The sequence below is a fragment of the Chionomys nivalis genome, chromosome 10 (genome assembly GCF_950005125.1).
Source record: "Chionomys nivalis chromosome 10, mChiNiv1.1, whole genome shotgun sequence".
In the NCBI taxonomy this organism is placed as follows: Eukaryota; Metazoa; Chordata; class Mammalia; order Rodentia; family Cricetidae; genus Chionomys; species Chionomys nivalis.
Genome location: NC_080095.1, coordinates 6,924,007 through 6,949,518, shown reverse-complemented (window position 1 = coordinate 6,949,518; position 25,512 = coordinate 6,924,007). Strand labels below are relative to the sequence as shown.

At 39.9% G+C, this 25,512-nt stretch overlaps 1 gene segment (V, D, J or C); it reads right to left on the bottom strand.

Annotated features, from left to right (window-relative positions):
• Positions 1-12,203: 12,203 nt before the first annotated feature.
• LOC130882706 (Ig heavy chain V region VH558 A1/A4-like) lies at positions 12,204-12,671 on the bottom strand. The segment is given in 2 exon segments: positions 12,204-12,529; positions 12,613-12,671. Coding segments are annotated over 2 exon segments (372 nt in total).
• Between the last annotated feature and the right edge of the window lie 12,841 nt (positions 12,672-25,512).

The window sequence follows — 25,512 nt, the reverse complement described above, 5'->3', positions numbered from 1 at the left end:
TAAGGGAACCACCTAAGGGTTGGCAAGAGACTTGAACTTGGAGTGGCTATCAGATGCCCAGGGCAATGTCCCCAGTTAGTTCCTTGGGCACCTGAGGATAGGGAACCTGAAATGATCCTATCCTATAGCCATACTGATGAATATCTTGCATATCACCATAGAACCTTCATCTAGTGATGGATGGAGATAGAGACAGAGACCCACACTGGAGCACCGGACTGAGCTCCCAAGGTCCTAATGAGGAGCAGAAGGAGGGAGAAAATTTACAACGAAGTCAGGACCACGAGGGTGCACCCACCCACTGAGACAGTCGGACCGATCTATGGGGAGCTCACTAAGGCCAGCTGGACTGTGACTGAAAAAGCATGGGATAAACCGGACTCTCTGAACATGGCGGACAATGAGAGCTGACAAGAGGCCAAGGACAATGGCACGGGGTGTTGATCCTACTTCAGGTTCTTGCTTTGTGGGAGCCTAGACAGTTTGGATGTTCAACTTCCTAGATCTGGATGGAGGGGGGAGGACCTTGGACTTTCCACAGGGCAGGGTTCCTGACTGCTCCTGGGACTGGAGAGGGAGGACAAGAGGAGTGGGGGGAGGAGGAGAGAGGCGGGAGGAGGGGGAGGGAAATGGGAGGCGGGGAGAAGGCGGAAAATTTTTTTTCAATAAAAAAAAAAAACCTGTGTGCCACAAAATTGGAAAATGAAAAGAAATGGACACTTTCTTAGATAAGTACCATATACCAAAGTTAAACCAGGACCAGGTGAACAATCTAAATAGACCTGTTAGTCGCGAAGAATTAGAAGTTGTTATAAAAAACCTCCCCACCAAAAAAAGCCCAGGTCCAGACGGCTTCAATGCAGAATTCTACCAGAACTTCCAAGAAGACCTAATACCTACACTCCTTAATGTATTTCACAATATAGAAACAGAGAAGTCATTACCAAATTCCTTTTATGAAGCTGCAGTTGCTCTGATACGAAAACCACACGAAGACACAACCTTGAAAGAGAACTACAGGCCAATCTCACTCATGAATATCGACGCAAAAATAATAAAATACTGGCAAACTGAATCCAAGAACACATTAGAAAAATTATCCATTATGATCAAGTAGGCTTCATCCCAGAGATGCAGGGCTGGTTCAACACATGAAAATCTATCAATGTAATACATCATATAAATAAACTGAAAGAAAAAAAACCATATGATCATTTCATTAGATGCTGAAAAAGCATATGACAAAATTCTACATCCCTTTAAGATAAAGGTCTTAGGGAGATTAGGAATACAAGGGTCGTACCTAAGTATAATAAAAGCTTGAAATTCTAGCAATAGCAATAAGACAACATAAGGGGATCAAAGGGATTCAAATTGGAAAGGAAGAAGTTAAACTTTCATTATTTGCAGACGATATGATAGTGTACATATGCGACCCCAAAAACTCCAGCAAAGAACTCCTTCAGCTGATAAACACCTTTAGTAGCATTGCAGGATACAAGATCAAATCCAAAAAATCAGTTGCCCTCCTATACACAAAGGATAAGGAAGCAGAGATGGAAATCAGAGAAGCATCACCCTTCACGATAGCCACAAATAGCATAAAATATCTTGGGGTAACTCTAACCAAGAAAGTGAAGGATCTATTTGACAAGAACTTTAAGTCTATGAAGAAAGAAATTGAGGAGGATACAAGAAAATGGAAGGATCTCCCTTGCTCTTGGATTGGGAGGATCAACATAGTAAAAATGGCAATTCTACCAAGGGCAATTTATAGATTCAATGCAATCCCCATTAAAATCCCATCAAATTTCTTCACAGATCTTGAGAGGACATTAATCAACTTTATATGGAGAAACAAAAAACCCAGGATAGCCAAAACAATCCTATATAATAAAGGATCGTCTGGAGGCATTACCATCTCTGACCTCAAACTCTATTACAGAGCCTCAGTATTGAAAACAGCTTGGTATTGGCATAAAAACAGAGAAGTCGATCAATGGAATTGAGTAGAAGACCCTGATTTTAACCCACAAACATATGAACACCTAATTTTTGATAAAGGAGCTAAAAGTATTCAATGGAAAAAAGAGAGCATCTTCAACAAATGGTGCTGGCAGAACTGGTTTTCAACGTGTAGAAGAATGAAAATAGATCCATATCTATCACCATGCACAAAACTCAAGTCCAAATGGATTAAAGACCTCAATATTAGTCTGAACACACTGAACCTGATAGAAGAAAAAGTGGGAAGTACTCTACAACATATGGGTACAGGAGATCACTTCCTACGTTTATCCCCAGCAGCACAAACATTAAGGACAACATTGAATAAATGGGACCTCCTGAAACTGAGTAGCTTCTGTAAAGCAAAGGACACTGTCACTAAGACAAAAAGGCAACCCACTGACTGGGAGAAGATCTTCACCCACTCAACAACAGACAAAGGTCTGATCTCCAAAATATATAAAGAACTCAAGAAACTAGACTTTAAAATGCTAATTAACCCAATAAAAAGTGGGGCACTGAACTGAACAGAGAATTCTCAACAGAAGAAATTCAAATGGCCAAAAGACACTTAAGGTCATGCTCAACCTCCTTAGCGGTAAGGGAAATGCAAATTAAAACAACTTTGAGATACCATCTTACACCTGTCAAAAGGCTAAAATCAAAAACACCAATGATAGCCTTTGCTGGAGAGGTTGTGGAGAAAGGGGCACACTCATTCATTGCTGGTGGGAATGCAAACTTGTGCAACCACTTTGGAAATCAGTGTGGCGATTTCTCAGGAAATTTGGGATCAACCTACCCCAAGATCCAGTAATACCACTATTGGGAATATACCCAAGAGATGCCCCATCAAATGACAAAAGTATCTGTTCAACTATGTTCATAGCAGCATTGTTTGTAATAGCCAAAACATGGAAACAACCTAGATGCCCTTCAATGGAGGAATGGATGAAGAAAGTGTGGAATATATACATATTAGAGTACTACTCAGCAGTAAAAAACAATGACTTCTCAAATTTTGCATGCAAATGGATGGAAATAGAAAACACTATCCTGAGTGAGGTATCCCAGACCCTAAAAGAGGAACATGGGATGTACTCACTCATAATCGGTTTCTAGCCATAAATAAAGGTCATTGAGCATATAATTTGTGATCCTAGAGAAGCTAAATAAGAAAGTGAACCCAAAGAAAATTGTATAGCCATCCGCCTGGAGAGGGGAAGTAGACAAGATTGCAGGGCAAAAACTGGGAACTTGCGGGTGAGGTGGCATGGGGCAAAGGGGAAATGGGATGAGAAACATGAGAAGGGGAGGATGGGAGGAGCTCAGGGTATTGGGATGGTTGGGATATAGGAAGGGTGGATATGGGAGCAGCGAAGTATATATCCTAACTAAGGGAGCCATCCTAGGGTTGGCAAGAAACTTGACTCTAGAGGGGATTGCAGGTGTCCAGGGAGATGTCCCCAGCTGGTACCTTGGGCAACTGAGGAGAGGGAACCTGAAATGATCCTATCCTATACTGATGAATATCTTACATATCACTTTAGAACCTTCATCTGGCGATGGATCGAGCTAGAGATAGAGACTCAATTTGGAGCAACGGTCTGAACTATTAAGGCCCAAATGAGGAGCAGAAGGAGGGAGAACATGAGCAAGTAAATCAGGACCACGAGGGATGCACCCACCCACTGTCACAGTGGAACTGATTTATTGGGAGCCCACCAAGGCCAGCTGGTCTGGGACTGAATAAGCATGGGTTGAAACTGGACTCTCTGAGCATGGCGGACAATGAAGGCTGATGAGAAGCCAAGGACAATGGCACTAGGTTTCGATCCTAATACATGAACTGGCTTTGTGGGAGCTTAGCCTATTTAGATGCTCACCTTCCTGGACGTAGATAGAAGACCTTCGTCTTCCCGCAGGGCAGAGAATTTGGACTGCTCTTCAGTATCCAAAGGGAGGGGGAATGATGTGGGGGGAGGAGAAGAGAAGTGGGGATAGGGGGAGGGGAGTGGGGGGAGGGGGCAATATTTGGGAGGAGGGGAGGGAAATGGGAAATGGGGAGCAGGTGGAAATTTTAATTAAAAAAGAATAAAAATTAAAAAAAGGTGTTTTCTTTCTTCCATTCTATACTTTTAGCTCCTTTATCGAAAATGAGGTGTTCATAGGTTTCTGGGTTAAAGTCCGGGTCTTCTGTACGATTCCATTGGTTGATTTCTCTGTTTTTATGCCAGTACCACGCTGTTTTCATTAGTGTAGCGCTGTAATAGAGTTTGAAGTCAGGGATGGTAATGCTTTCAGATGATCCTTTATTGTAAAAGATTGTTTTGGCTATCCTGGGTTTTTTGATTTTCCATATAAAGTTGATTATTGTCTTCTCCAGATCTGTGAAGAATTTTGATAGGATTTTGTTGGGTATTGCCTCCAGAAGTTCCTTTATTGTATAAGATTATTTTGGCTATTCTGGGTTTTTTGTTTTTCCATATAAAGTTCATTATTTTCCTCTCAAAATCTGTGAAGAATTTTGATGGGACCTTGATGGTAGTTGCATTGAATCTATAAATTGCCTTTGGTAGAATTGCCATTTTTACTATGTTGATCCTCCCAATCCAAGAGCAAGGGAGATCCTTCCATTTTCTGGTATCCTCTTCAATTTCTTTCTTCAATGCCTTAAAGTTCTTGTCAAATAGATCTTTCACTTCATTGGTTAGAGTTACCCCAAGATATTTTATGCTGTTTTTGGCTATCGTGAAAGGTGATGATTCTCTTATTGCTCTCTCTGCTTCCATATCCTTTGTGTATAAGAGGGCGACTGATTTTTTCGCGTTGATCTTGTATGCTGCCATATTACTAAAGGTGTTTATCAGCTGTAGGAGTTCTTTGGTGGAATTTTTGGGGTCGCTTATGTACACTATCATATCATCTGAAAATAAGGAAAGTTTAACTTCTTCCTTTCCAATTCGAATCCCCTTTATCCCCTTATGTTGTCTTATTGCTATTGCTAAGACTTCAAGAACTATATTGAAGAGGTATGGAGATAGTGGACAGCCTTGGCGTGTTCCTGATTTTAGTGGGATGGCTTTAAGTTTCTCTCCATTTAATTTTATGTTAGCTTTCGGCTTGCTGTAAATAGTTTTAATTATATTTAGGTATGACCTTTGTATCCCTAATCTCTCCAAGACATTTATCATAAAGGGATGTTGAATTTTGTCAAATGCTTTTTCAGCAACTAATGAAATGATTATATGTTTTTTTTTCTTTCAATTTATTTATATGATGGATTACATTGATAGATTTGCGTATGTTAAAGCAGCCCTGCATCTCTGAGATGAAGCCTACTTGACCATAATGGATAATTTTTTTAATGTGTTCTTGGATTCGGTTTGCCAGTATTTTGTTGAGGATTTTTGCATTGATGTTCATGGGTGAGATTGGCATGTAATTCTCTTTCTTGGTTGAGTCTTTGTGTGGTTTTGGTATCAGAGTTACTGTAGCTTCATAGAAGGAATTTGGCAATGACTCTTCTGTTTCTATATTGTGAAATACATTAAGGAGAATAGGTATTAGGTCTTCTTGGAAGATCTGGTAGAATTCCGCATTGAAATCATCTGGTCCTGGACTTTTTTTCAAAGGGAGGTTTTTGATAACAGCTTCTAATTCTTCGCGACTAACAGGTCTATTTAGGTTGTTCACCTGGTCCTGGTTTAACTTTGGTATATGGTATTTGTCTAAAAAAGTGTCCATTTCTTTTACATTTTCCAATTTTGTGGCATACAGGCTTTTGTAGTAAGATCTAATGATTCTCTGAATTTCCTCTGTGTCTGTGGTTATGTCCCCCTCTTCATTTTTTTTCCCCCTCTTCATTTCTGATCTTATTAATTTACAAATTCTCTTTCTGCCATTGGATTAGTTTGGATAGGGGTTTATCAATCTTGTTGATTTTCTCCAGGAACCAGCTTTTTGTTTCATTGATTCTTTCAATTGTTTTCTATGTTTCTATTATGTTGATTTCAGCCCTCAGTTTGATTATTTCCAGTCTTCTACTCCTCCTAGGTGAGTCTGCTTCTTTTTTTTTTCTAGAGCTTTCAGGTGGGCTGTTAAGTCTCCAATGTGTGCTTTCTCTGTTTTCTTTAAGTGGGCACTTAGTGCTATGAACTTTCCTCTCAGGACTGCTTTCATAGTGTCCCATAGGTTTGAGTATGTTGTTTCTTTATTTTCATTGTCTTCAAGGAAGAGTTTAATTTCTTTCTTTATTTCTTCCTTAATCCAGGTATGGTTCAATAGTTGACTGTTCAGTTTCCATGAGTTTGTAGGCTTTCTGGGGGTAGCATTGTTGCTGAATTCTAGCTTTAATCCATGGTGATCTGATAAGATACAGGTGGTTATTAATATTTTTTGTAACTGTGTAAATTTGCTTTGTTACCGAGTATGTGGTCGATTTTTGAGAAGGTTCCATGAGCTGCAGAGAAGAAGGTATATTCTTTCCTATTTGGGTGGAATATTCTATAGATGTCTGTTAAGTCCATTTGATTCATTACCTCCCTTAATTCTCTTATTTCTCTGTTAGGTTTCTGTCTAATTGACCTGTCCATTGGTGAGAGAGGAGTGTTAAAGTCTCCTACTATTAATGTGTGCGGTTTGATGGCTGCCTTGAGTTTGAGCAGTGTTTCTTTTACGTACGTATGTGCTTTTATATTACGGGCATAGATATTCAGGATTGAGACTTCATCCTGATGAATTGTTCCTGTTATGAGTAGAAAATGTCCCTCTCCATCTCTTCTGAGTTTGAAGTCAACTTTGTTAGAAATTAGTATGGCCACACCTGCTTGTTTCTTAGGTCCATTTACTTCATAAACCTTATCCCAACCCTTTACTCTGAGTAGGTGTCTGTCTTTGTGATTGAGGTGTGTTTCTTTTAAACAGCAGAATGTTGGACCCTGTTTTCGTATCCAATCTCTTAGTCTGTGCCTTTTTATAGGTGAGTTGAGTCCATTGACATTAAGTGATATTAATGACCAGTGGTTGTTAACTCCGGTCACTTTTTTAGTAGTAGATTTTGTGTGTTTCCCTTCTTCGAGTTGTGCTGGTGAAGGGTCTCTAGATGTCTGAGTTATTGTGGGCATTGTTGGACTCCTTGGTTAGTGATTTTCCTTCTATTACTTTCTGTAAGGCTGGATTTGTGGCTACGTATTGTTTAAATTTGTTTTTATCCTGGAAAATTTTGTTTTCTCCATTTATAGTGAACGAAAGCTTGGCTGGGTATAGTAGTCTGGGCTTGCATCCACAGTCTCTTAGTTTCTGCAGTACATCTATCCAGGACCTTCTGGCTTTCATGATTTCCATAGAGAAGTCAGGTGTAAGTCTGATAGGTTTACCTTTGTAAGTAACTTAGCCTTTTTCCTTTGAAGCTCTTAATATTCTTTCTTTACTCTGTATGCTTTGTGTTTTGATTATTATATGGCGAGGGGATTTTTTTTGATCCAGCCTATTCGGTGTTCTGTATGCTTCTTGAACCTTCATAGGTATATCTTTCTTTAGGTTGGGAAAGTTTTCTTCTATAATTTTATTAAATATGTTTTCTGGACCCTTGAGCTGCACTTCTTTTCGTTCTTCTTCTCCTATTATTCTTAGGTTTGGTCTTTTTATTGTGTCCCATATTTCCTGAATGTTTTGTGATGAGAGTTTGTTGGCCTTGCTGTTTTCTTTGATCAGTGTGTTTATTTTCTCTATGGTATCTTCAAAATCTAAGTTCTTTCTTCTATCTCTTGTATTCTGTTGGTTATCCTTGTTTCTGTAGTCTCTATTCGTTTACCTAGATTTTCCATGTCCAGCCGGCCCTCTGTTTGTGTTTTCTTCTTTGCCTCCATTTCAGTTTTCAAGTCTTGAACTGTTTCCATTATCTGTTTGATTGTTTTTCCTTGGTTTCGTAGGGTATCATTCACTGATTTACTCAATTCTTCAAACTTTCTGTTATACATCTCATCCATTTCTATAAGGGCATTTTTTACATGCTGTTTAAGGGCGTCAATCACTTTCATAAAGTCAATTTTTTCTACTTCTTCATGATTAAGGGGTTCATGTCCTCCTGTTGTGAGGTCTCTGGGTTCTGGTGGTTTCATATTGTTTTTCAGATTGTTGGGTGAATTCTTGCATTGGCTCCTGCCCATCTCTTCCTCTGAATGATCTCCTATTGATCTTCTTTTACAGGATCAGGTGTCCTTGCCTACTGATGTACCTTCCCAGTGATGGCACTCCCCAGTGATGGCTCTCCTGGTGCTCCAATGATGTCTCTCCTGGTGCCAATATCATATCTCCGTGCCCAATGATGGTTCTCCTGGTGCCAAGATTAGCTCTCCATGTTGGTTGGGTAGTTCATAAACAAAGTACCTACCTTGCTTGGTGCAGGCAGGCCAATGTAACAAAGGGACTCCTGCCTGCCTGCTTCCCCTGAAGATTCACCCCCAATGCCCAGACAGGCTGAGCAGAGTGGTTTTATGTGCCCAAAGAGGGAAGGGGGCAGAAGGAAGAAGGCTTCTGGATGCAAGCTGGGTGGGATAGGAAGAGAGAGGCAGTATGCAGGGAGTAGAGTCCCTGCAGGGAGCCCAGGAAGGATGGGGGGGATGAGGAACTTCTGAGTTCCCTGTCCCGGGCTGGTGCCATGGGTCACAAACTCACCCCAATGATGGCTCTCCTGGTCCCGAGATCAGATCTCCATGCTGGTTGGGTAGTTCGTAAACAAGGCTCCTACCTTGCTTGGTGCATGCAGGCCAGTGAAACAAAGGAACTCCCGCCTGCCTGCTTGCCCTGAGGATTCGCCCCCAGCACCCAGACAGGCTGAGCTGGGTGGTGTTATGTGCCCAAACAGGGAAGGGGGCAGAAGGAAGAAGGGTTCTGGATGCAAGCTGGGTGGGATAGGAAGAGAGAGGCAGTATGCGGGGAGTAGAGTCCCTGCAGGGAACCCAGGAAGTATGTCAACAACTTTTTATGAACAAAAACTCTCTGACTTTCAGAAAAGGTGGAACTAGGTTCACACTTTTTGGCCTCCAGGAAAATCTTAGGAAAAGATTCTCATTATTGGATAATTTTTTAAAGGGACTTAATATGTGTATCAGGGTGACATGGCTCTGAAACAAATAGTGAAGAAGAATCCCCAGAGGCTAGCAGGAAAACTGTGTCCACTCCCAAACCCATAAATTGTAGAAGGAAAGCATAGAGCTGAGAAGCAGCCTCGACTATTGTACTGCTGTTGGATGAGGCTGTGTCAATGTGCTCTCTGTACACAATAGCATGTAGCAATATCTGCAGCATACACACTGGAGATTTTGAGGAATACCCAGTTGTGGGTGTCCTTGGAGACTGTAAGCCACGTCCTCAGGGGTGTGTTGTAGAACTTAGTATCATCCCACCAAATGTTTGCAAGCCACTCCAAACCCTTTCCTGAAGGCTGACAGATCCAACCCACACCTATACCAGAAGTGCTCAGTGAAATCCCAGAGAAAGAGCAGGTCAGTATGAGATCCTGGGACAGGAAAACTGGAGAAAGTAAAGCAAAGGATAATGTTGGAATAGGTGATCATATAGAAGTCTGCCCCATACTGAGCCCTGGCACTCACCTGCTGGGTTTATCAGAAGCAGGAATGAAGAAAGAAATCTGTCCATAGCTGCACACCAGTGAGTACCCAGGCCCAGCTTTGACTTTTGAAAACAAGTGAATCCAGGAGAGACTTGCATTTGATGCCAGGTACTGACTTTGAGGAAAGACTTAAGTTTTAGGACTCAGGGTGAGCCAATCTGTAAGGGGAGGTACAGAAGACCTCACTGGAGTTTACCTTTTACCCCAGTTAATGTAGCCAACATGATGGAGCCAGGTCTTCAGTATATAACACATCTGATGAGTGCTCTGTGAATGGAGCAGGGAAGAGTAGGTGTCCTTGCAGGCTGGCAGCTATGCAGTCTATAATTGCATGGAAGAGTGTTATTTCATTGACTACTAATCTGTTCATTTCCTGCCTCATGTATTGGAGATTTCTGTTTATTCAATATTAGTAGCGTCATCTTTATACTGTCCTCTGATTCTTTAAAAACAGCACCAACAGAAAGCATAAACTGTAGGCAAAGACAAAGTTTGCTCAATTCTCTCAGACCTCGAGCATACTGGAGGAGGACCAGAAGGACAGAAGACACTGAAAGTCACCACACAGGGCCTAAGATTTTATTCACTGGTACTGTAATGTTAAAATACAATATAATCTCTTTTCTTGCCACTATGGATGCTTTAGAGTTAGGAAAGACAATGATTTGCCTAACTATGAACACCTTTCACAGTGACTTTGTGATATGAGCATGACTGAAAATATAGAAAAAATCTTGATTAAACTGAGTTATTTCAAAAAATCTATGTCAAAAATGATCAACTCATTTTTAGAAATAAACTATCTTTTTATTTAAATGTATGAAATGTAATGGCATCAAGATGTGTCTAAACCATGAGTTTGAACTTATCACAAAGTTATAGTGACACTATATAAAGAAACCAAAGCCTCAATGCTGAGAGTCAGCTGAGGCACGGAATCTCATGGAAAGATGGACAATAAGACCTGCACCTACACTTGGTTCATTTTCCAGTGTATTTCAACATCTCAATGGCCCTTCATTTATGATTAAATTATATATATTGAAATAGGAATGTATCTGAATTTATCTCCATGAGATTCAAAGGTCATCATAAATGTTATCATCAAAGGCAGGCAGTAGAATGGTTCCACAAGAAAAAAAGGATCCTGGAATAGATGATAAAAGGAGCAAAGAGGCTCTTTACAGTTTTGGCTATTATCTGTAGAGTAGCAGTGAACATTATTGAGTGAGTTTCTAAAGTAGGATGTAGAGTCATTTGGGTATAAGTTCATGAGTGGTATAGCTGGATGCTGGAGTAGTTCTATTCCAATCTTCCTCTGGAGCAGTCACTGATTCCACAGTGGCTGTACAGAGTGGAGAGTATAAGGTGCTTAAGTTTGCAGTATAAGGGTTTTTGGGCACTTCAAAATGACTCTGCAGCATGCAACAGACAACTGCTTGAATCATGTTCTTACAGTCACTTGACTGATGCCTTAACATTGTTGAATCATATTCAATTCAGAGGACAGGATCACAAGATTCCATTGCCAGCTGATCATTAATGCTTTTCTGTTGGTGGACACAGGAGAGTGCTTTATGAAGACAGTATTTTAAATTCAAGCAGTATTTTAAATTCAACAAAGGTTTAATGATCTCTAACATAGAATAGGCCAATGTGATCCCGGCCTACGACAACATATGAAGATTATGACATAAATATTCAGTACATAGCATTCATATTTCTAGGGGATTTCTGTTGGTTACAGGAACATGCCAAACTATCTCTCTACCCTACAGAAATTTCTTACTGATTCAAACCCTTGAGATTATCAAGTACCACAGGATTCCATGTTGCTTGTTATTGGCCCAGGTATCCAAAATCAATCACTCTATAGAACAAGAGTGACTTCAACATATCCAGAGGAACGTGAAGGATGATCGTGTGTCAGAGAAGGTTGGTGTCTGTAAAAGCCTGAAACTGTAGCTCAGGGTACTGGTTCTGGAAAGGCAGTAAAGTTAAGATCACATTAAAACAAATAACCTCAATCCTATTCTCAGCTGACATGCATACACACTGGGTAAATAAATCAGTTCTATGAAAACTAATTAGTGATATTTTTATCAACTTATAAGATTTACACTTATGTGGTAGTACATTATGATGTAAATATCTCTTGCATTCTGAGAAATTGAAATTCTGCTGCACAATACAGGCAGAATTTTAAAACACACAATCATGCTACTTAAGACTGTGAGAGGAATTTTGGTTTGGACAGATGCTGTTTATGTGAACTTTACTGGTAAAATTCATATTATACATTATACAAAGCTACTCCGAAACATTTGTCTCTTCAAATCCAGAGATAATTCTGTCTATGCATTAACACAGTTTTCCCTTCTTTAGTGTTTTATTACAGAGAAACATGTAAATGGGGGTCGATTAGCATCATTTTATTTATAGAGAAGGAAGCAGAAAACAGACACTTAGAAAGATTATTTCTGTGTAAATCTTAAGGCTAGTCGTCTCTGTCATCTCAGTCCCAAGACAACTTCCTGCTCCTCCAGGGTTTCTGACACACTCAGGATGTGGTTGCAACACTGTGTGTGCTACAGTAATAGACCGCAGAGTCTTCAGAAGTCAGGCTTCTGAGCTCCATGTAGGCTGTGTCGGAGGATGTGTCTGCAGTCAGTGTGGCCTTGCCCTGGAACTTCTGATTGTAGTTAGTTTCACCATTTTCAGGATCAATCCATGCAATCCACTCCAGGCCCTGATGAGGCCTCTGCTTCACCCAGTGAATATAATAGTTAGTGATATCATCAGAGGCCCTGCAGGACAATTTCACTGAGGTCCCAGGCCTCACAAGCTCAGGCCCAGACTGCTGCAGCTGTACCTGGGAGTGGACACCTGTAGAGAATAGACAGGTTAGGAGTCATTGTCACCTCAGTCCCTGTTCCCTCTTCAGATTTAGAACTGGAATGCCCCTTTACCTGTAGTTATTGACATGAGGAAGAGAGTGATCCAGCTCCACTCCATGGTAAGGACCTGTGTGCTCAGTGACTGTGGAGAGGACACTGATCATGTGTTGTTCTGGGGTGTGGACATCTCTATATTTACCATGTCATTTGTATATTCATGAACAGTGAAGTTCCTAGAACAGCTTTAGAAGAAAGAGATAGGGGACCTTGGGTAAGGAAGCAGGGTGCTGAAGTCCAAGTTCTATTCTTGTCTGAGTAAATGAAACCCATAATATAACCCCAAGCCCTGTGCAGACCTGTGGATGTAACATCAACACATAAACTCTCAATTTACAAAGAGACTTCAGCCAGAGACAGTTGTTCCTCTTGTGACAAAAGATTTATAGTTAGTAGTTGTGAAAAGGATTTCAAAACTTGTAAATTATGAGAACTTATAGTCTTTTCTCATATACATGAAGTTGGCAATGTTTCTCCAGAAGATTGCATACAAAAACATTTGTACAAATGTTCAAAAGTGAAAATGTCTCAGAAAATTTTGCACACAAATATTATTGCAGCATTGTCTACAGTAAATAAATTATAGAAACAAACTGCATGTCTTTGAACAAATGACTGTATCAAGAAAACATGATATATATATATGTTATAAAATATAATTTATTAATCAGAAATGTATAAAGAACTTATATAATTTTGAGGAAAATGTATGCAATTGGTGATCATATTATTAAGTAATTTAAGACCTTCAAATAAACAGATATTGTCTGAGTCTTATTTGTAGTCCTTAGGTATTTCATAATTAGAAACAATTGTGAACACACATATGTAAGGACATAGAACTGAAAATGTTCAATGGAATAAAAGTGGCAACTAAATATCGACAGGCAATAACATGATAGGTTGACATTATAAAATAAATATGTACAGTGGACATTATACTCCTACATTAAAATCATAAACATATGGAATATTGTTATTTCAGAATGATTTTGTTCATCCTTTGACATTCTCATTTATGAATGCAATATATTTTGATAATATTCTCACAAACTATGTCCCTCTTGCTCCCGTTATGATCTTCCAAAACAAAAGGTCTCTCTTCTAACATATTTATCTCTTTTGTTTTATTAATGAATAACTCAATAAGTGTAATAAATGCTGTCTGTATGGATATGGTGGGCATTATCCACTAGCTCATAAGTAATCGACAAGTTGGTATACTTCTAAAATAAACTGATTCTAACTTCCTATGCATTCTTCTAATCCTAACATCTCCTCAGGTGGCAGTGATCCATGGGGAGTCTGTCATAAATATAATATATATGTATATATATATATATATATATATAAACACATAAATATATCTGTATTGTGGTCTTTTAAGATATACTTTGTTTAGTAGGGGGAGGGACACAAGACAGCTCTCTATGATTTAATAATCAGGGAGGACTCACAGGTGTTGAGAACAGTATGAGGTATTGCCAATGTTATCATTAGTCTACAGTAGCTCAATAGTTAGACATTGTTTCTGAGAAATAATATAAAATATGAATAAATCTTTAGAGCTAGAAGTGATACATAACTCCAAGGAAAGAGTGTCTTCCAGACACTACAGGACTGATGCACATATGAAGTCACAGAGACTGGAAAGCATGCCGAGTCTGCACAGAGTAGATACTAATGGGGTCCCAGTGTTCAGAGAAGAACACGGACACAGACTTTCATCCCCTATCCAAGAAGTTCTATACTTGATATTTCCTTGCAAAGGAAATGTTTGTTTTCTCTGTTGAAGTATTATTGGGTGTACTTACTTCACTCGGGACTGGACACAAGTCTTGCGGTAGATGGCTAACACGGAATGAATGCAATATTTTACAGATGTTTTCTCTGATTTCACATTGGGCATTATTTCTTCAGTCTTACTCAACTTTTACCTATATAACAAAGCTTCATTTTGAGTGTTGTTATGGTTTATATGTATTTAAGTTCCTGTTTTTACTTTTATATAAATGATTGGTAGCTTAATTTTTCTTTCTTTTTTTGACTGTTTGCTTTCTACAGAGAGAAGAAGAAGGTGTGAATTTGGGGAGGGGATTCAGTAATCAGAATATAGTGTACATTTTTTTTCAAAAAGTGTATAAAGTAAATAAAACTGAATAAAATTTTAAAAGAATATACAAACCCATGAGGAGTTTGACAAGGAATCTTTACTATATATGACCATGGAAACATTATATGTCAACCACAGCAGGTACAAGTCAGTTAAGAGACTTTAAGAAAGGAAACCGCTATAGGATAGGGTCATTTTAGGTTCCCTCTCCACAGTTGCCAAAGATACTAGCTGGGGACATCTCCCTGGACACCTGCGAGCCCCTCTAGAGTCAAGTCTCTTGCCAACCCTAAGATGGCTCCCTTAATTAGGATATATATTTCTCTGTCCTATACTGATGAATATCTTGCATATCACCTTAGAACCTTCATCTGGTGATGGATCGAGATAGAGACAGAGACCCAATTTGGAGCAACGGACTGAGCTCTTAGGTCCAAATGAGGAGCAGAAGGAGGGAGAACATGAGCAAGGAAGTCAGGACCACGAGGGGTGCACCCACCCACTGAGACAGTGGAACTGATCTATTGGGAGCTCACCAAGGCCAGCTGGACTGGAACTGAATGAGCACGGGATGAAACCGGACTCTCTGAACATGGCGGACAATGAAGGCTGATGAGAAGCCAAGGACAATGGCACTAGCTTTCGATCCTAATACATGAACTGGCTTTGTGGGAGCCTAGCCTGTTTGGATGGTCACCTTCCTGGACCTAGATAGAAATGGGAGGACCTTGGACTTCCCACAGGGCAGGGAATTTGGACTGCTCTTCAGTACCTAGAGGAAGGGGGAATGGAGTGGGGGGAGGGGGAAAAGAGTGGGGAGAGGGGGAGTGAGTGGGGGGAGGGGGCAATGCATGGGAGGATTAGGAGGGAAATGGGTAATGGGGAGGAGGTGGGAATTTTAATTAAAAAAGAATAAAATAAGTAAATAAATTAAAAAGAAAAAAAAGAAACAAGTCAAGCTAAGGTCAGGCATTCAAAAGTTAAAAAAAAAAAAAACCAAGGAAACCACAGAGGAAACAGAATCCCCTCCACACTTCACCCCATCTCTCTAATGGGTATCCTTAGCTTCATTGTGCCCTCTGCTGGTCCTTTGCTCCTTTGCAAGTTGATTTGTCATGGCTTGCACTGAAGTTGTACAGTGTGGTTTAATTTGTAACATAGGCATTAAATACAGTGTTCAGCTGCATATGTAAATGACTTCTGATTATCTTGAAATTCAGAAGGGATGTTTCAGAAATTGATTTTATGTTATGCCTATATAATTATCAATGTCCCTCTCAAAACTAGGCTTCACCCTGGTGACAGTTGTATGTATCCAACTCTAGCAATTCCCCTTGTAACATGGTGACCACAGGAAAGAACAAAATCTTGGCTGCCTTCATTATTCTATACCTGGGGCAGAACACCTGAAGTCAGAGAATCACACCTTCTTGAGCTTAGTTCATGCTCCCACCTGTTTCCAGACACAAGAGCCAACAGAACAGGAGGCACAACTGTTGAACCTATAGATCCATTAACAACTTCAGAAAAATATATGAAGAAGGGAGTAGAAATCTAGTGAATGTGTTGGAAGACATTGCTGGCTTATCAGATGTTACAGTCTACCATAGCCTGGGAGAATCCTCTAAGCTGGGCAACATGGAAGTCTCCCTCCACACAGCAAAAGTTTCCTGCTTTCTACTAGGCTTGTCTGGGAGATGTCTCAAGGCACAGGATTCCTGACTTATCTAAGGTGTTACCCTTAAAACATCTCCTGCAAGTGTCCTTCCTTTGATGACAGGCATAGTGATTAGGTAAGTGCTCTAGCAGACAACCCAATTCTCCATATTCACATACTCTGGAATAAAGTTGAACTTTTCATCTGAAATAGTCTCCCAGAGGGCTGTCTCCATTCCCGTTAAAGCCAATTACACAGCTTTCTTTCAGCACTTATGCCCCTTTGTCCTCGAGGCCTGATGGACAACATGCTGGGATGGATAAAAGGACACTCACACAATGTATACTATGCCTCAATCTGTTTCTCATGCTGCACTTTTGACTGGGCTCATAAGAATGGTTCCATTCTACCTTGACTCAGTTATGGTCAACAGTTCAAATACTAAATATGGCTAATATCTAGACCTGGTATTTCAGGTATGAAGACACAGATCTGGTTGGACAATATCTGGCAAAGAATGTGTTAGTAAAGCTTTTTAGGAGCTGAATGCTTTCACTGATGAAGACTGTTTTGGATTGTGCTCCCAAGAATGAGAAAAGCTAACAGCACTATTTAAGATTTTGGTGCATATGTGGTAAAATGTCAGAAATGGAGTTTTACAGAATAAATAAAAATGTGGCTATAGAAAGTGAGGCTATTCACATATGTTTTGCTCTAACTTCAGGGTCAGAAATCATATGCACTTAATATTGGAGGACAGAGGAAACAGGGACCAGTTCAATACATGACTTTTCTTCAATCACAAGTCAGAATTTATATGATGTCCTCTGGACTGTCAGAACACTGAGAAACACCCTGAAAACAAGATTCTCTTTTCATGTAGAAGAACAGTTATCCTTACAATCTAGGGTGCTGGAGGTGGTGGTACTCCCCTTGGATTTCAGCATCTCTGATCTCCTGGGTAAAGTGCAAGATATTGTGCTTCATAGTCTAGCAACATGAGATGGAAGTGGCTATCATGACTAAATGTGTAGGAATTTTGGCTGATTCAGCAGTGTGGATTTACAAAAATATTTTCCTCTCCTCACAGGATTCATGCACTAAAGTCTAGACACAGTGACATCATAAAAAGATGGCATAAGTTTTTTTTTTCCTAAGTTAAACTAATGTGAGGATCACAGTACAGGCTGAGCTGCAGCAATGTGTGTTGAGCTGGGCAAAGGTTTCCTTAAAATACATGCACCCATTGATGTCTAGCTTTCTCACTCACACTTTACTGTGTGGACTTTTTCATATTTCTCTGACTGAGCTCACTTTCACTCATCAGAATTCTCGGCAGTTCTTACTTTCACTGTGCTATAGTTGATGCTTTTTAACATTGCTGAAGGGGCTGAGAACCATTTGCACTATACATAACAGTCTTTGCAAATAGGATTGTATCTAGAACCTAGTTCTGATCTCCTCTCTCTGATTCACTCAAAGATTGATACAGCATGATTTCCTCAGTGGTCATATACCTCAGGTGCAGGACCAAAAGCTTGGATATGTTTCTTGAGAGCTGTACAATTTCCTCCAGCAGAAGTTACAAACAAGATCTTCAGGTTATTCATCTCAGAAAATTCATGAATTTCATGTATCAGCATCATCAAGGACAAGAAAGTCATTGTCTGTGTCAAATATGGATATCTTGAATCTTCTCAACTGAAGAATGATGATCCAATTCACTTCTGTTCATGGTAAAATTTGTATTGTTTTATTGACAGAGTAAGTATTGCACATTATTGCATAGGAGAGTGAGAACATTGATAAATGAGTAAATACTGATGTATCTCAGGACTGGGAGACTCTTCCAGCTGAAACAATTTTGAACTTAGTACTGAAACAGGCCTATGTTTCGAAGAATGGATAATGAGTGACAATTTGACTTAGAGAAAATGAAAATGAACCAACAATAAGCAGAGTCTGAATCTTAGATATCTGCACTGGAACATGAATGCTGTCCTGATGATGTCATGTAAGACAATATGAAATAAATGGATGGAAACTGAATTATAATCTTTAATATCAGTTACAAAGAATTGTTTGACTGTGTCTGTGCTTGAGTATGGTTGTAAGAGAGCACTTTTCTATAATGACTCTGCCCATGTTGTGATAAAATATCTGAACAGTAAAGCATTTAGAAATCATCATAGATTCTACTGGATTATAAGAGATGGAATCAACAGTTCAGTAGGAACCTTACAAGAAATTTGAAACTCTCTAACCAGCTTGTTCATATGCATGCCAGAAACATTAATAAACATGTTTAGTCTCTACACAATACCCTCATTTATTGAAAAATTCAATACACAATTTTTGAGGAGGATTTTAGCATGTTTCATTTAAATTTTCTTTATTGAAAATTTGTTTTTAAGCAATACACTCTGACCATACTTATTATTTTTTGAACTGCTTCTAGATCCTCTTCACCTCCCTACTAACTAAATTGCACAGCCTTTCTTTCAATCTTTCAAAAACAACGTCATCTCTGTTTTTCTCTCTTAATCTCTGCCTTTGTTCCTATCTCTCTCTCTCTCTCTCTCTCTCTCTCTCTCTCTCTCTCACACACACACACACACACACACACACACACACAGATTCACCAAAACACAAGAATCAGAAAAAAATACATAAAACAAAGATCATCAAGACAAGAAAATGCCCAAATAAATTCATCTAGTTAAAGAAACATCTTCAATGGGTGGGTGCACCCCTCGTGGTCCTGCCTTCCTTGCTCATGTTCTCCCTCCTTCTGCTCCTCGTTAGGACCTTGGGAGCTCAGTCTGGTGCTCCAGTGTGGGTCTCTGTCTCTATCTCCATCCATCTCTAGATGAAGGTTCTATGGTGATATGCAAGATATTCATCAGTATGGCTATAGGATAGGGTCATTTCAGGTTCCCTATCCTCAGCTGCCCAAGGAAATAACTGGGGACATTGCCCTGGCACCAGGTAGCCACTCCAGGTTCAAGTCTCTTGCCAACCCTTAGGTGGCTCCCTTAACTAAGATATGTGCTTCCCTGCTCACCTATCCAACCTTCCTTTATCTCCAATCATCCAGTTTCCCCAAGTTCCCCCATCCTCTCCTTCACACTTTTCTCTCCCCATCTCCCCTTACCCCATCCCACCCCACCCCCAAGATTCCAATTTTTTGCCCAACAATCTTGTCTACTTCCCATAGCCAGGAGGATAACTATATGTTTTTCCTTGGGCTCACCACCCACCCACTGAGACAGTGGGTCTGATCTATTGGGAGCTCACCAAGGCCAGCTGGATTGTGACTGAAAAAGCATGGGATAAAACCGGACTCTCTGAACATGGTGGACAATGAGAGCTGATGAGAGGCCAAGGACAATGGCACGGGGTTTTGATCCTACTTCATGTTCTGGCTTTGTGGGAGCCTAGACAGTTTGGATGTTCACCTTCCTAGACCTGGATGGAGTAGGGAGGACCTTGGTCTTTCCACAGGGCAGAGAACCCTGACTGCTCTTGGGGCTGGAGAGGGAGGAGAAGAGGAGTGGGGAGAGGGGGAGAGGGGCGGGAGGAGGGGGAGGGAAATGGGAGGCGGGGAGGCAGAAAATTTTTTTTTCAATAAAAAAAATAAAAAAAAGAAACATCTTCAAAAATACCACTGTGTGATTTATTGGTGTTAATATAAGACCATTGGGAAGTGTGTTTAATTCAGTCAGTGAAATTTCCCTGAAGTGCACTAATTTTTCTTTGCATGTTCATACCAATTGCAGATACTTTCTTCATTAGGATGGAGAGTCCTGTTTATTTCTCCTTTTGGCAGTAGAATCCCATGTTGTTTGAACTTGTGCAAGCCCTGTGTCTACTTCCAAAGTCTAGTGAGTTCATATGTGTATCAATCCTATTGTGTCTGGAAGAGACTGTTTCCTTTGACTCATTCAAAACCTCTGACAATTAAAGTCTTCCTATCTCTTCTTCTACATTAGTCCTTGGGTCCTGAGGAGAATTTTTAAGACAACACATTTATAACTGAGTGGTCCAATATGACTCATGCTCTAGAGATTGTGCATTTGAGATTCTCCATGTTATTTCCTATATTCTGAAAGAAGAAGCTACACTAATGATACTTGTGTGAAGCACAGATTAATATTCATATACAGGCATGTCTTTGGGAATTATTTTATTGTTCTATTCCTTTAGCACATTGATCATCAATCTTCCTACTGCTGCAACCCTTTGATTTAGTTCCTCATGATGTAGTGATCCCCTAAAAATTATTTTGTTGCTATTATGTAACTGTAATTTTCCACTATCAATGTAAATATCTGACTTGCAAAGTACCTGATATGTGAACCCTGTGAAGAAGTTCTTTGACCCCTGTGAAAGAGTTATTCAATTCCCAAAGAGGTCATACCCCACAAGTGGAAGACTATGACTTTAGCATAATATTGCTTTTCCTATAAGCACCCTCACTACAAGTTCTAGAATGTTTTAGTAGTTTCAAGCATGGTTTAGGTTCATGAAGTTGTCTTTAAATCCAATCAAAGAATGGCTGATTACTCCCACAATATTTGTGCCACTAATGAATACACAAGCATAACCAACAGGCAGATCACCATTTTGGGTCACAGTTTGTTGTTAGGTTTATTAATACACTTCTCCTCTGAGAGCCTACCAAATACCTTCTACAGCTATGAAGTCAGTAGATAAGACCTCCAGTAAGGTGACAAGTCAAATTCTCTGTGTCCAATGAGATATATAAGTGTTGTCTTTAACAATAGGGTTTTGCCATCAGATTGTGAAAGAGCAAGCAAACCGTGGCAGTAGTCTGAGTTCTTTTGTGATTTACATGAAGCCACTTTGGCCAATGATTAAATTTATGAATGTTTGTCTAGGAATGCCAATCTTCCAAATATCTAGTAGTTTACTGAAGGTTGCAACAATTTGGAATCTGCTCTTTGAGGAATTTGAGGCCAAAGACTGAGTGGAAACACAACCCTAAACCACTTGGGTTAGGAACAAGAAACCCTTAATACTTAAAAAACTGATGGAGACCAGCTTCAGGAGAGTTAACAATTACCAGGGTAGAGGCATGAAGATAAGAAAAGCCAGTAATGAGTATGAATATATGCATGAAATAATAAAATAGAAGCATAGAACAGTATCAGGAGGGAGTCCCAGTGAATACTGAAATTTGCCTGCATTTAATTTTTATATACTTTTATACCCCAATACAATGGGGGAGATAAAAAGACAAAAAAAATGCTTTAACATGTTAGAAAAGACAAGTAGAACAGTTATTTGCTTCAATACAATGACATCAAATCATTAGCACTCTGATGTTTAGGTAGTGAACACACCCTAGACCAAGTATCCTGAAGGTAGTCACTCTCAAGGTGAAAACTCCTATTACAAAATGAGGAGCCTAGGTGCTGAGGAGTTCCATCTGGATGGGTGAGTGTGTGCTATCCAGGGGTGGACTGTCCCAGAACACAGCACAAACCCCCTTACCCCAGCTTCTGCTGCAGGGCCCTTTTTTTACAAAAGACCCATCCACCTAGCCCCCCCCACCCTGCAAGCCTTCCCTGCTTTTTGCTAGGTCCTTTGCTCAAGAAAAATTTTCCCGCTCCTACACTAAGGCTACTCACCCAGAGCGGTCAGTGTCTGCCTACCGGGCAGGCCTCAACGTCCCTTGCAAGGGAGCACTGGCACCTTCAGCTTGGGCTGTAGGGTCTCCTGTGCTCTACTGGACCCCACCCTGCCTGCCACGTTCTTCCTTTTGTCCCTGGCTCATTGGGCTACCAGGCGTCCCTGTTTAGGTGCTGAGGAGTTCCATCTGAAAGGGTGAGTGTGTGCTATCCAGGGGTGGACTGTCCCAGAAGACAGCACAAGCCCCCCTCCCCCAGCCTCTGCTGCAGGGCTTTCTTTCCTACACACGACCCCCCACCCAAGCCTGCCTTGTCTGCAAGGTCCTTTGCTCAGGAACAGTTTCCTGCTCCTACACTAAGGCTACCCACCCAGAGTGGTGAGTGCCTGCCATTCAGGCAGGCCTCAAGGACCCCTGAAGGGGAGCACGGGAACCTTCAGCTTGCACTGCAGGGTCTCCTGTGTTCTACTCGACTCCACCATACCCCCCACATTTGCCCTTTTGTCCACGGGTCATTGAACTACCAGGCATCCATGATTCGGTGCTGAGGAGTTCCATCTCGAAGGGAACGGTTCCTGCTCCTACACTGAAGAGATACACCCAGAGAGTCAGTCACAGCAAAGACTGGACCAAGACACCAGGCCTCTTCTGGCTCCATTTGAAGGAAGAGAAGGGCAGGCACCAGAGCAAGAATTCCTCCAACAACCTGAAAGGCAACATGACATCACCAGAATCCAGGGATCCCAAAATAAGAATTGTACACCCTACTCCAAAAGATTTAGAAAAATTTGACTCAAAAGTGAATTATATGAAAATAATAGATGACCTTAAACAGGAGGTGAAAAACTGCCATAATCAATTAGAGATTAGAAACAAAAAGGTAGAGGAAATGAATACATCTCTCAAAGACACTCAAGAAAACCAACAGAAACAAGAAAAAGCTATCAAACAGGTAAGGGAAACAGTTCAAGACTTGAAGAATGAAATAAAGTAATGAAGAAAACACAAACCGAGGGAAGGATGGAGATGGAAAATCTGGGTAAACAAACAGGAACTACAGAGACAAGTACTACCAACAAATTACAAGAGATAGAAGAAAGAATCTCAGACACTGAAGATACCATAGAGAAAATAAACACACTGAACAAAGAAAACAACAAAACCAACAAATTCTCATCAAAAAACATTCAGAAAATCTGGGACATAATAAAAAGATCAAATCTAAGAATAATAGGGATAGAAGAAGGAGAAGAAGTACAGCCCAATGGTACAGAAAAAATATTTAATAAAATTATAGAAGAAAACTTTCCCAACCTTAAGAAAGATATTCCTTTGTAGGTTCAAGAAACATACAGAACACTGAAGAAACTGGATCAAAAAAAAAAAAAACTCTTCGCCATATAATAATCAAAACACAAAACATACAGAATAAATAAAGAATATTAAGAGCTACAAAGGAAAAAGGTCAAGTTACTTATGAAGGTAAACCTATCAGACTTACACCTGACTTCTCTATGGAAACCATGAAAGCCAGAAGGTCTTGGATAGACATACTGCAGAAACTAAGAGACCATGAATGCAAGCCCAGACTACTATACCCAGCCAAGCTTTCATTCCATATAAATGGAGAAAACAAAATTTTCCAGGATAAAAACAAATTTAAACAATATGTAGCCACAAATCCAGTCTTAAAGAGAGTAATTGAAGAAAAATCACAACCCAAGAAGTCCAACAATGCCCACAAAAACTCAGACATCTAATGACCCTTTACCAGCACAACTCGAAGAAGGGAAACACACAAACTCTACTACAACAAAAAAAAGAAAGAAAGAAAGAAAAAATGACTGGAGTTAACAACCACTGGTCATTAATATCACTTAATATCAATGGACTCAACTCACCTATAAAGAGGCACAGGCTAAGACTGAATACGAAAACAGGATCCAACATTCTGCTGTTTACAAGAAACACACCTCAACCACAAAGACAGACATCTACTCAGAGTAAAAGGCTGGAAAAAGTTTATCAAGAAAATGGACATAAGAAACAAGCAGGTGTGGCCATACTAATTTCTAACAAAGTTGACTTCAAACTTAAATCAATCAGAAGAGATGGAGAGGGACATTTTATACTCATAACAGGAGCAATTCATCAGGACAAAGTCTCAATCCTGAATATCTGTGCCTCTAATATAAAAGCACCCACTAATGTAAAAGAAACATTACTAAAACTCAAGGCAGTCATCAAACCACACACACACTAATAGTAGGAAATTTCAACACTCCTCTCTCAAAATTGGACAGGTCAAACAGACAGAAACCTAACAGAGAAATAAGATGATTAAGGAAGGTAATGAATTAAATGGACTTAACTGACATCTATAGAACATTCCACCCAAATAGGAAAGAATATACCTTCTTCTCTGCAGCTCATGGAACCTTCTTGAAAATTGACCACACACTCGGTAACAAAGCACACTTACACAGTTACAAAAAAATATTAGTAACCACTTGTGTCTTATCAGATAACCATGGATTAAAGTTAGAATTCAACAACAATGCTACCCCCCAGAAAGCCTGCGAACTCATGGAAACTGAAGAGTCAAATACTAAACCACACCTGGCTCAAGGAAGAAATGAAGAAAGAAATTAAAGTCTTTCTTGAATTCAATGAAAACAAAGACTCAACATACTCAAACCTATGGGACACTATGAAAGCAGTTCTAAGAGGAAAGTTCATAGCACTAAGTACCCAATTAAAGAAAATGGAGAAAGCACACATTGGAGACTTAACAGCCCACCTGAAAGCTCTAGAAAAAAAAAGCAGACTCACCTAGGAGAAAGAGAAGACCAGAAATAATCAAACTGAGGGCTGAAATCAACAAAATAGAAACACAGAAAACAATCCAAAGAATCAATGAAACAAAAATCTGGTACTTGGAGAAAATCAACAAGATTGATGAACCCCTAGCCAAACTAATAAAACGGAAGAGAGAGAATATGCAAATTAACAAGATCAGAAATTAAAAGGGAGACATAACCACAGACACAGAGGAAATTCAGAGAATCATTAGATCTTACTAAAAAAGCCTGTGTGCCACAAAATTGGAAAATGTAAAAGAAAAGGACACTTTTTTAGATAAGTACCATATACCAAAGTTAACCAGGACCAGGTGAACAATCTAAATAGACCTGTGAGTTGGGAAGAATTAGAAGTTGTTATCAAAAATCTCCCTACCAAAAAAAGCCCAGGTCCAGACGGCTTCAATGCAGAATTCTACCAAAACTTCCAAGAAGACCTAATACCTACACTCCTTAATGTATTTCACAATATAGAAACAGAGAAGTCATTGCCAAATTCCTCTTATGAAGCTGCAGTTACTCTGATACCAAAACCACACAAAGACTCAACCAAGAAAGAGAATTACAGGCCAATCTCACTCATGAACATCGATGCGAAAATCCTCAATAAAATACTGGCAAACCGAATCCA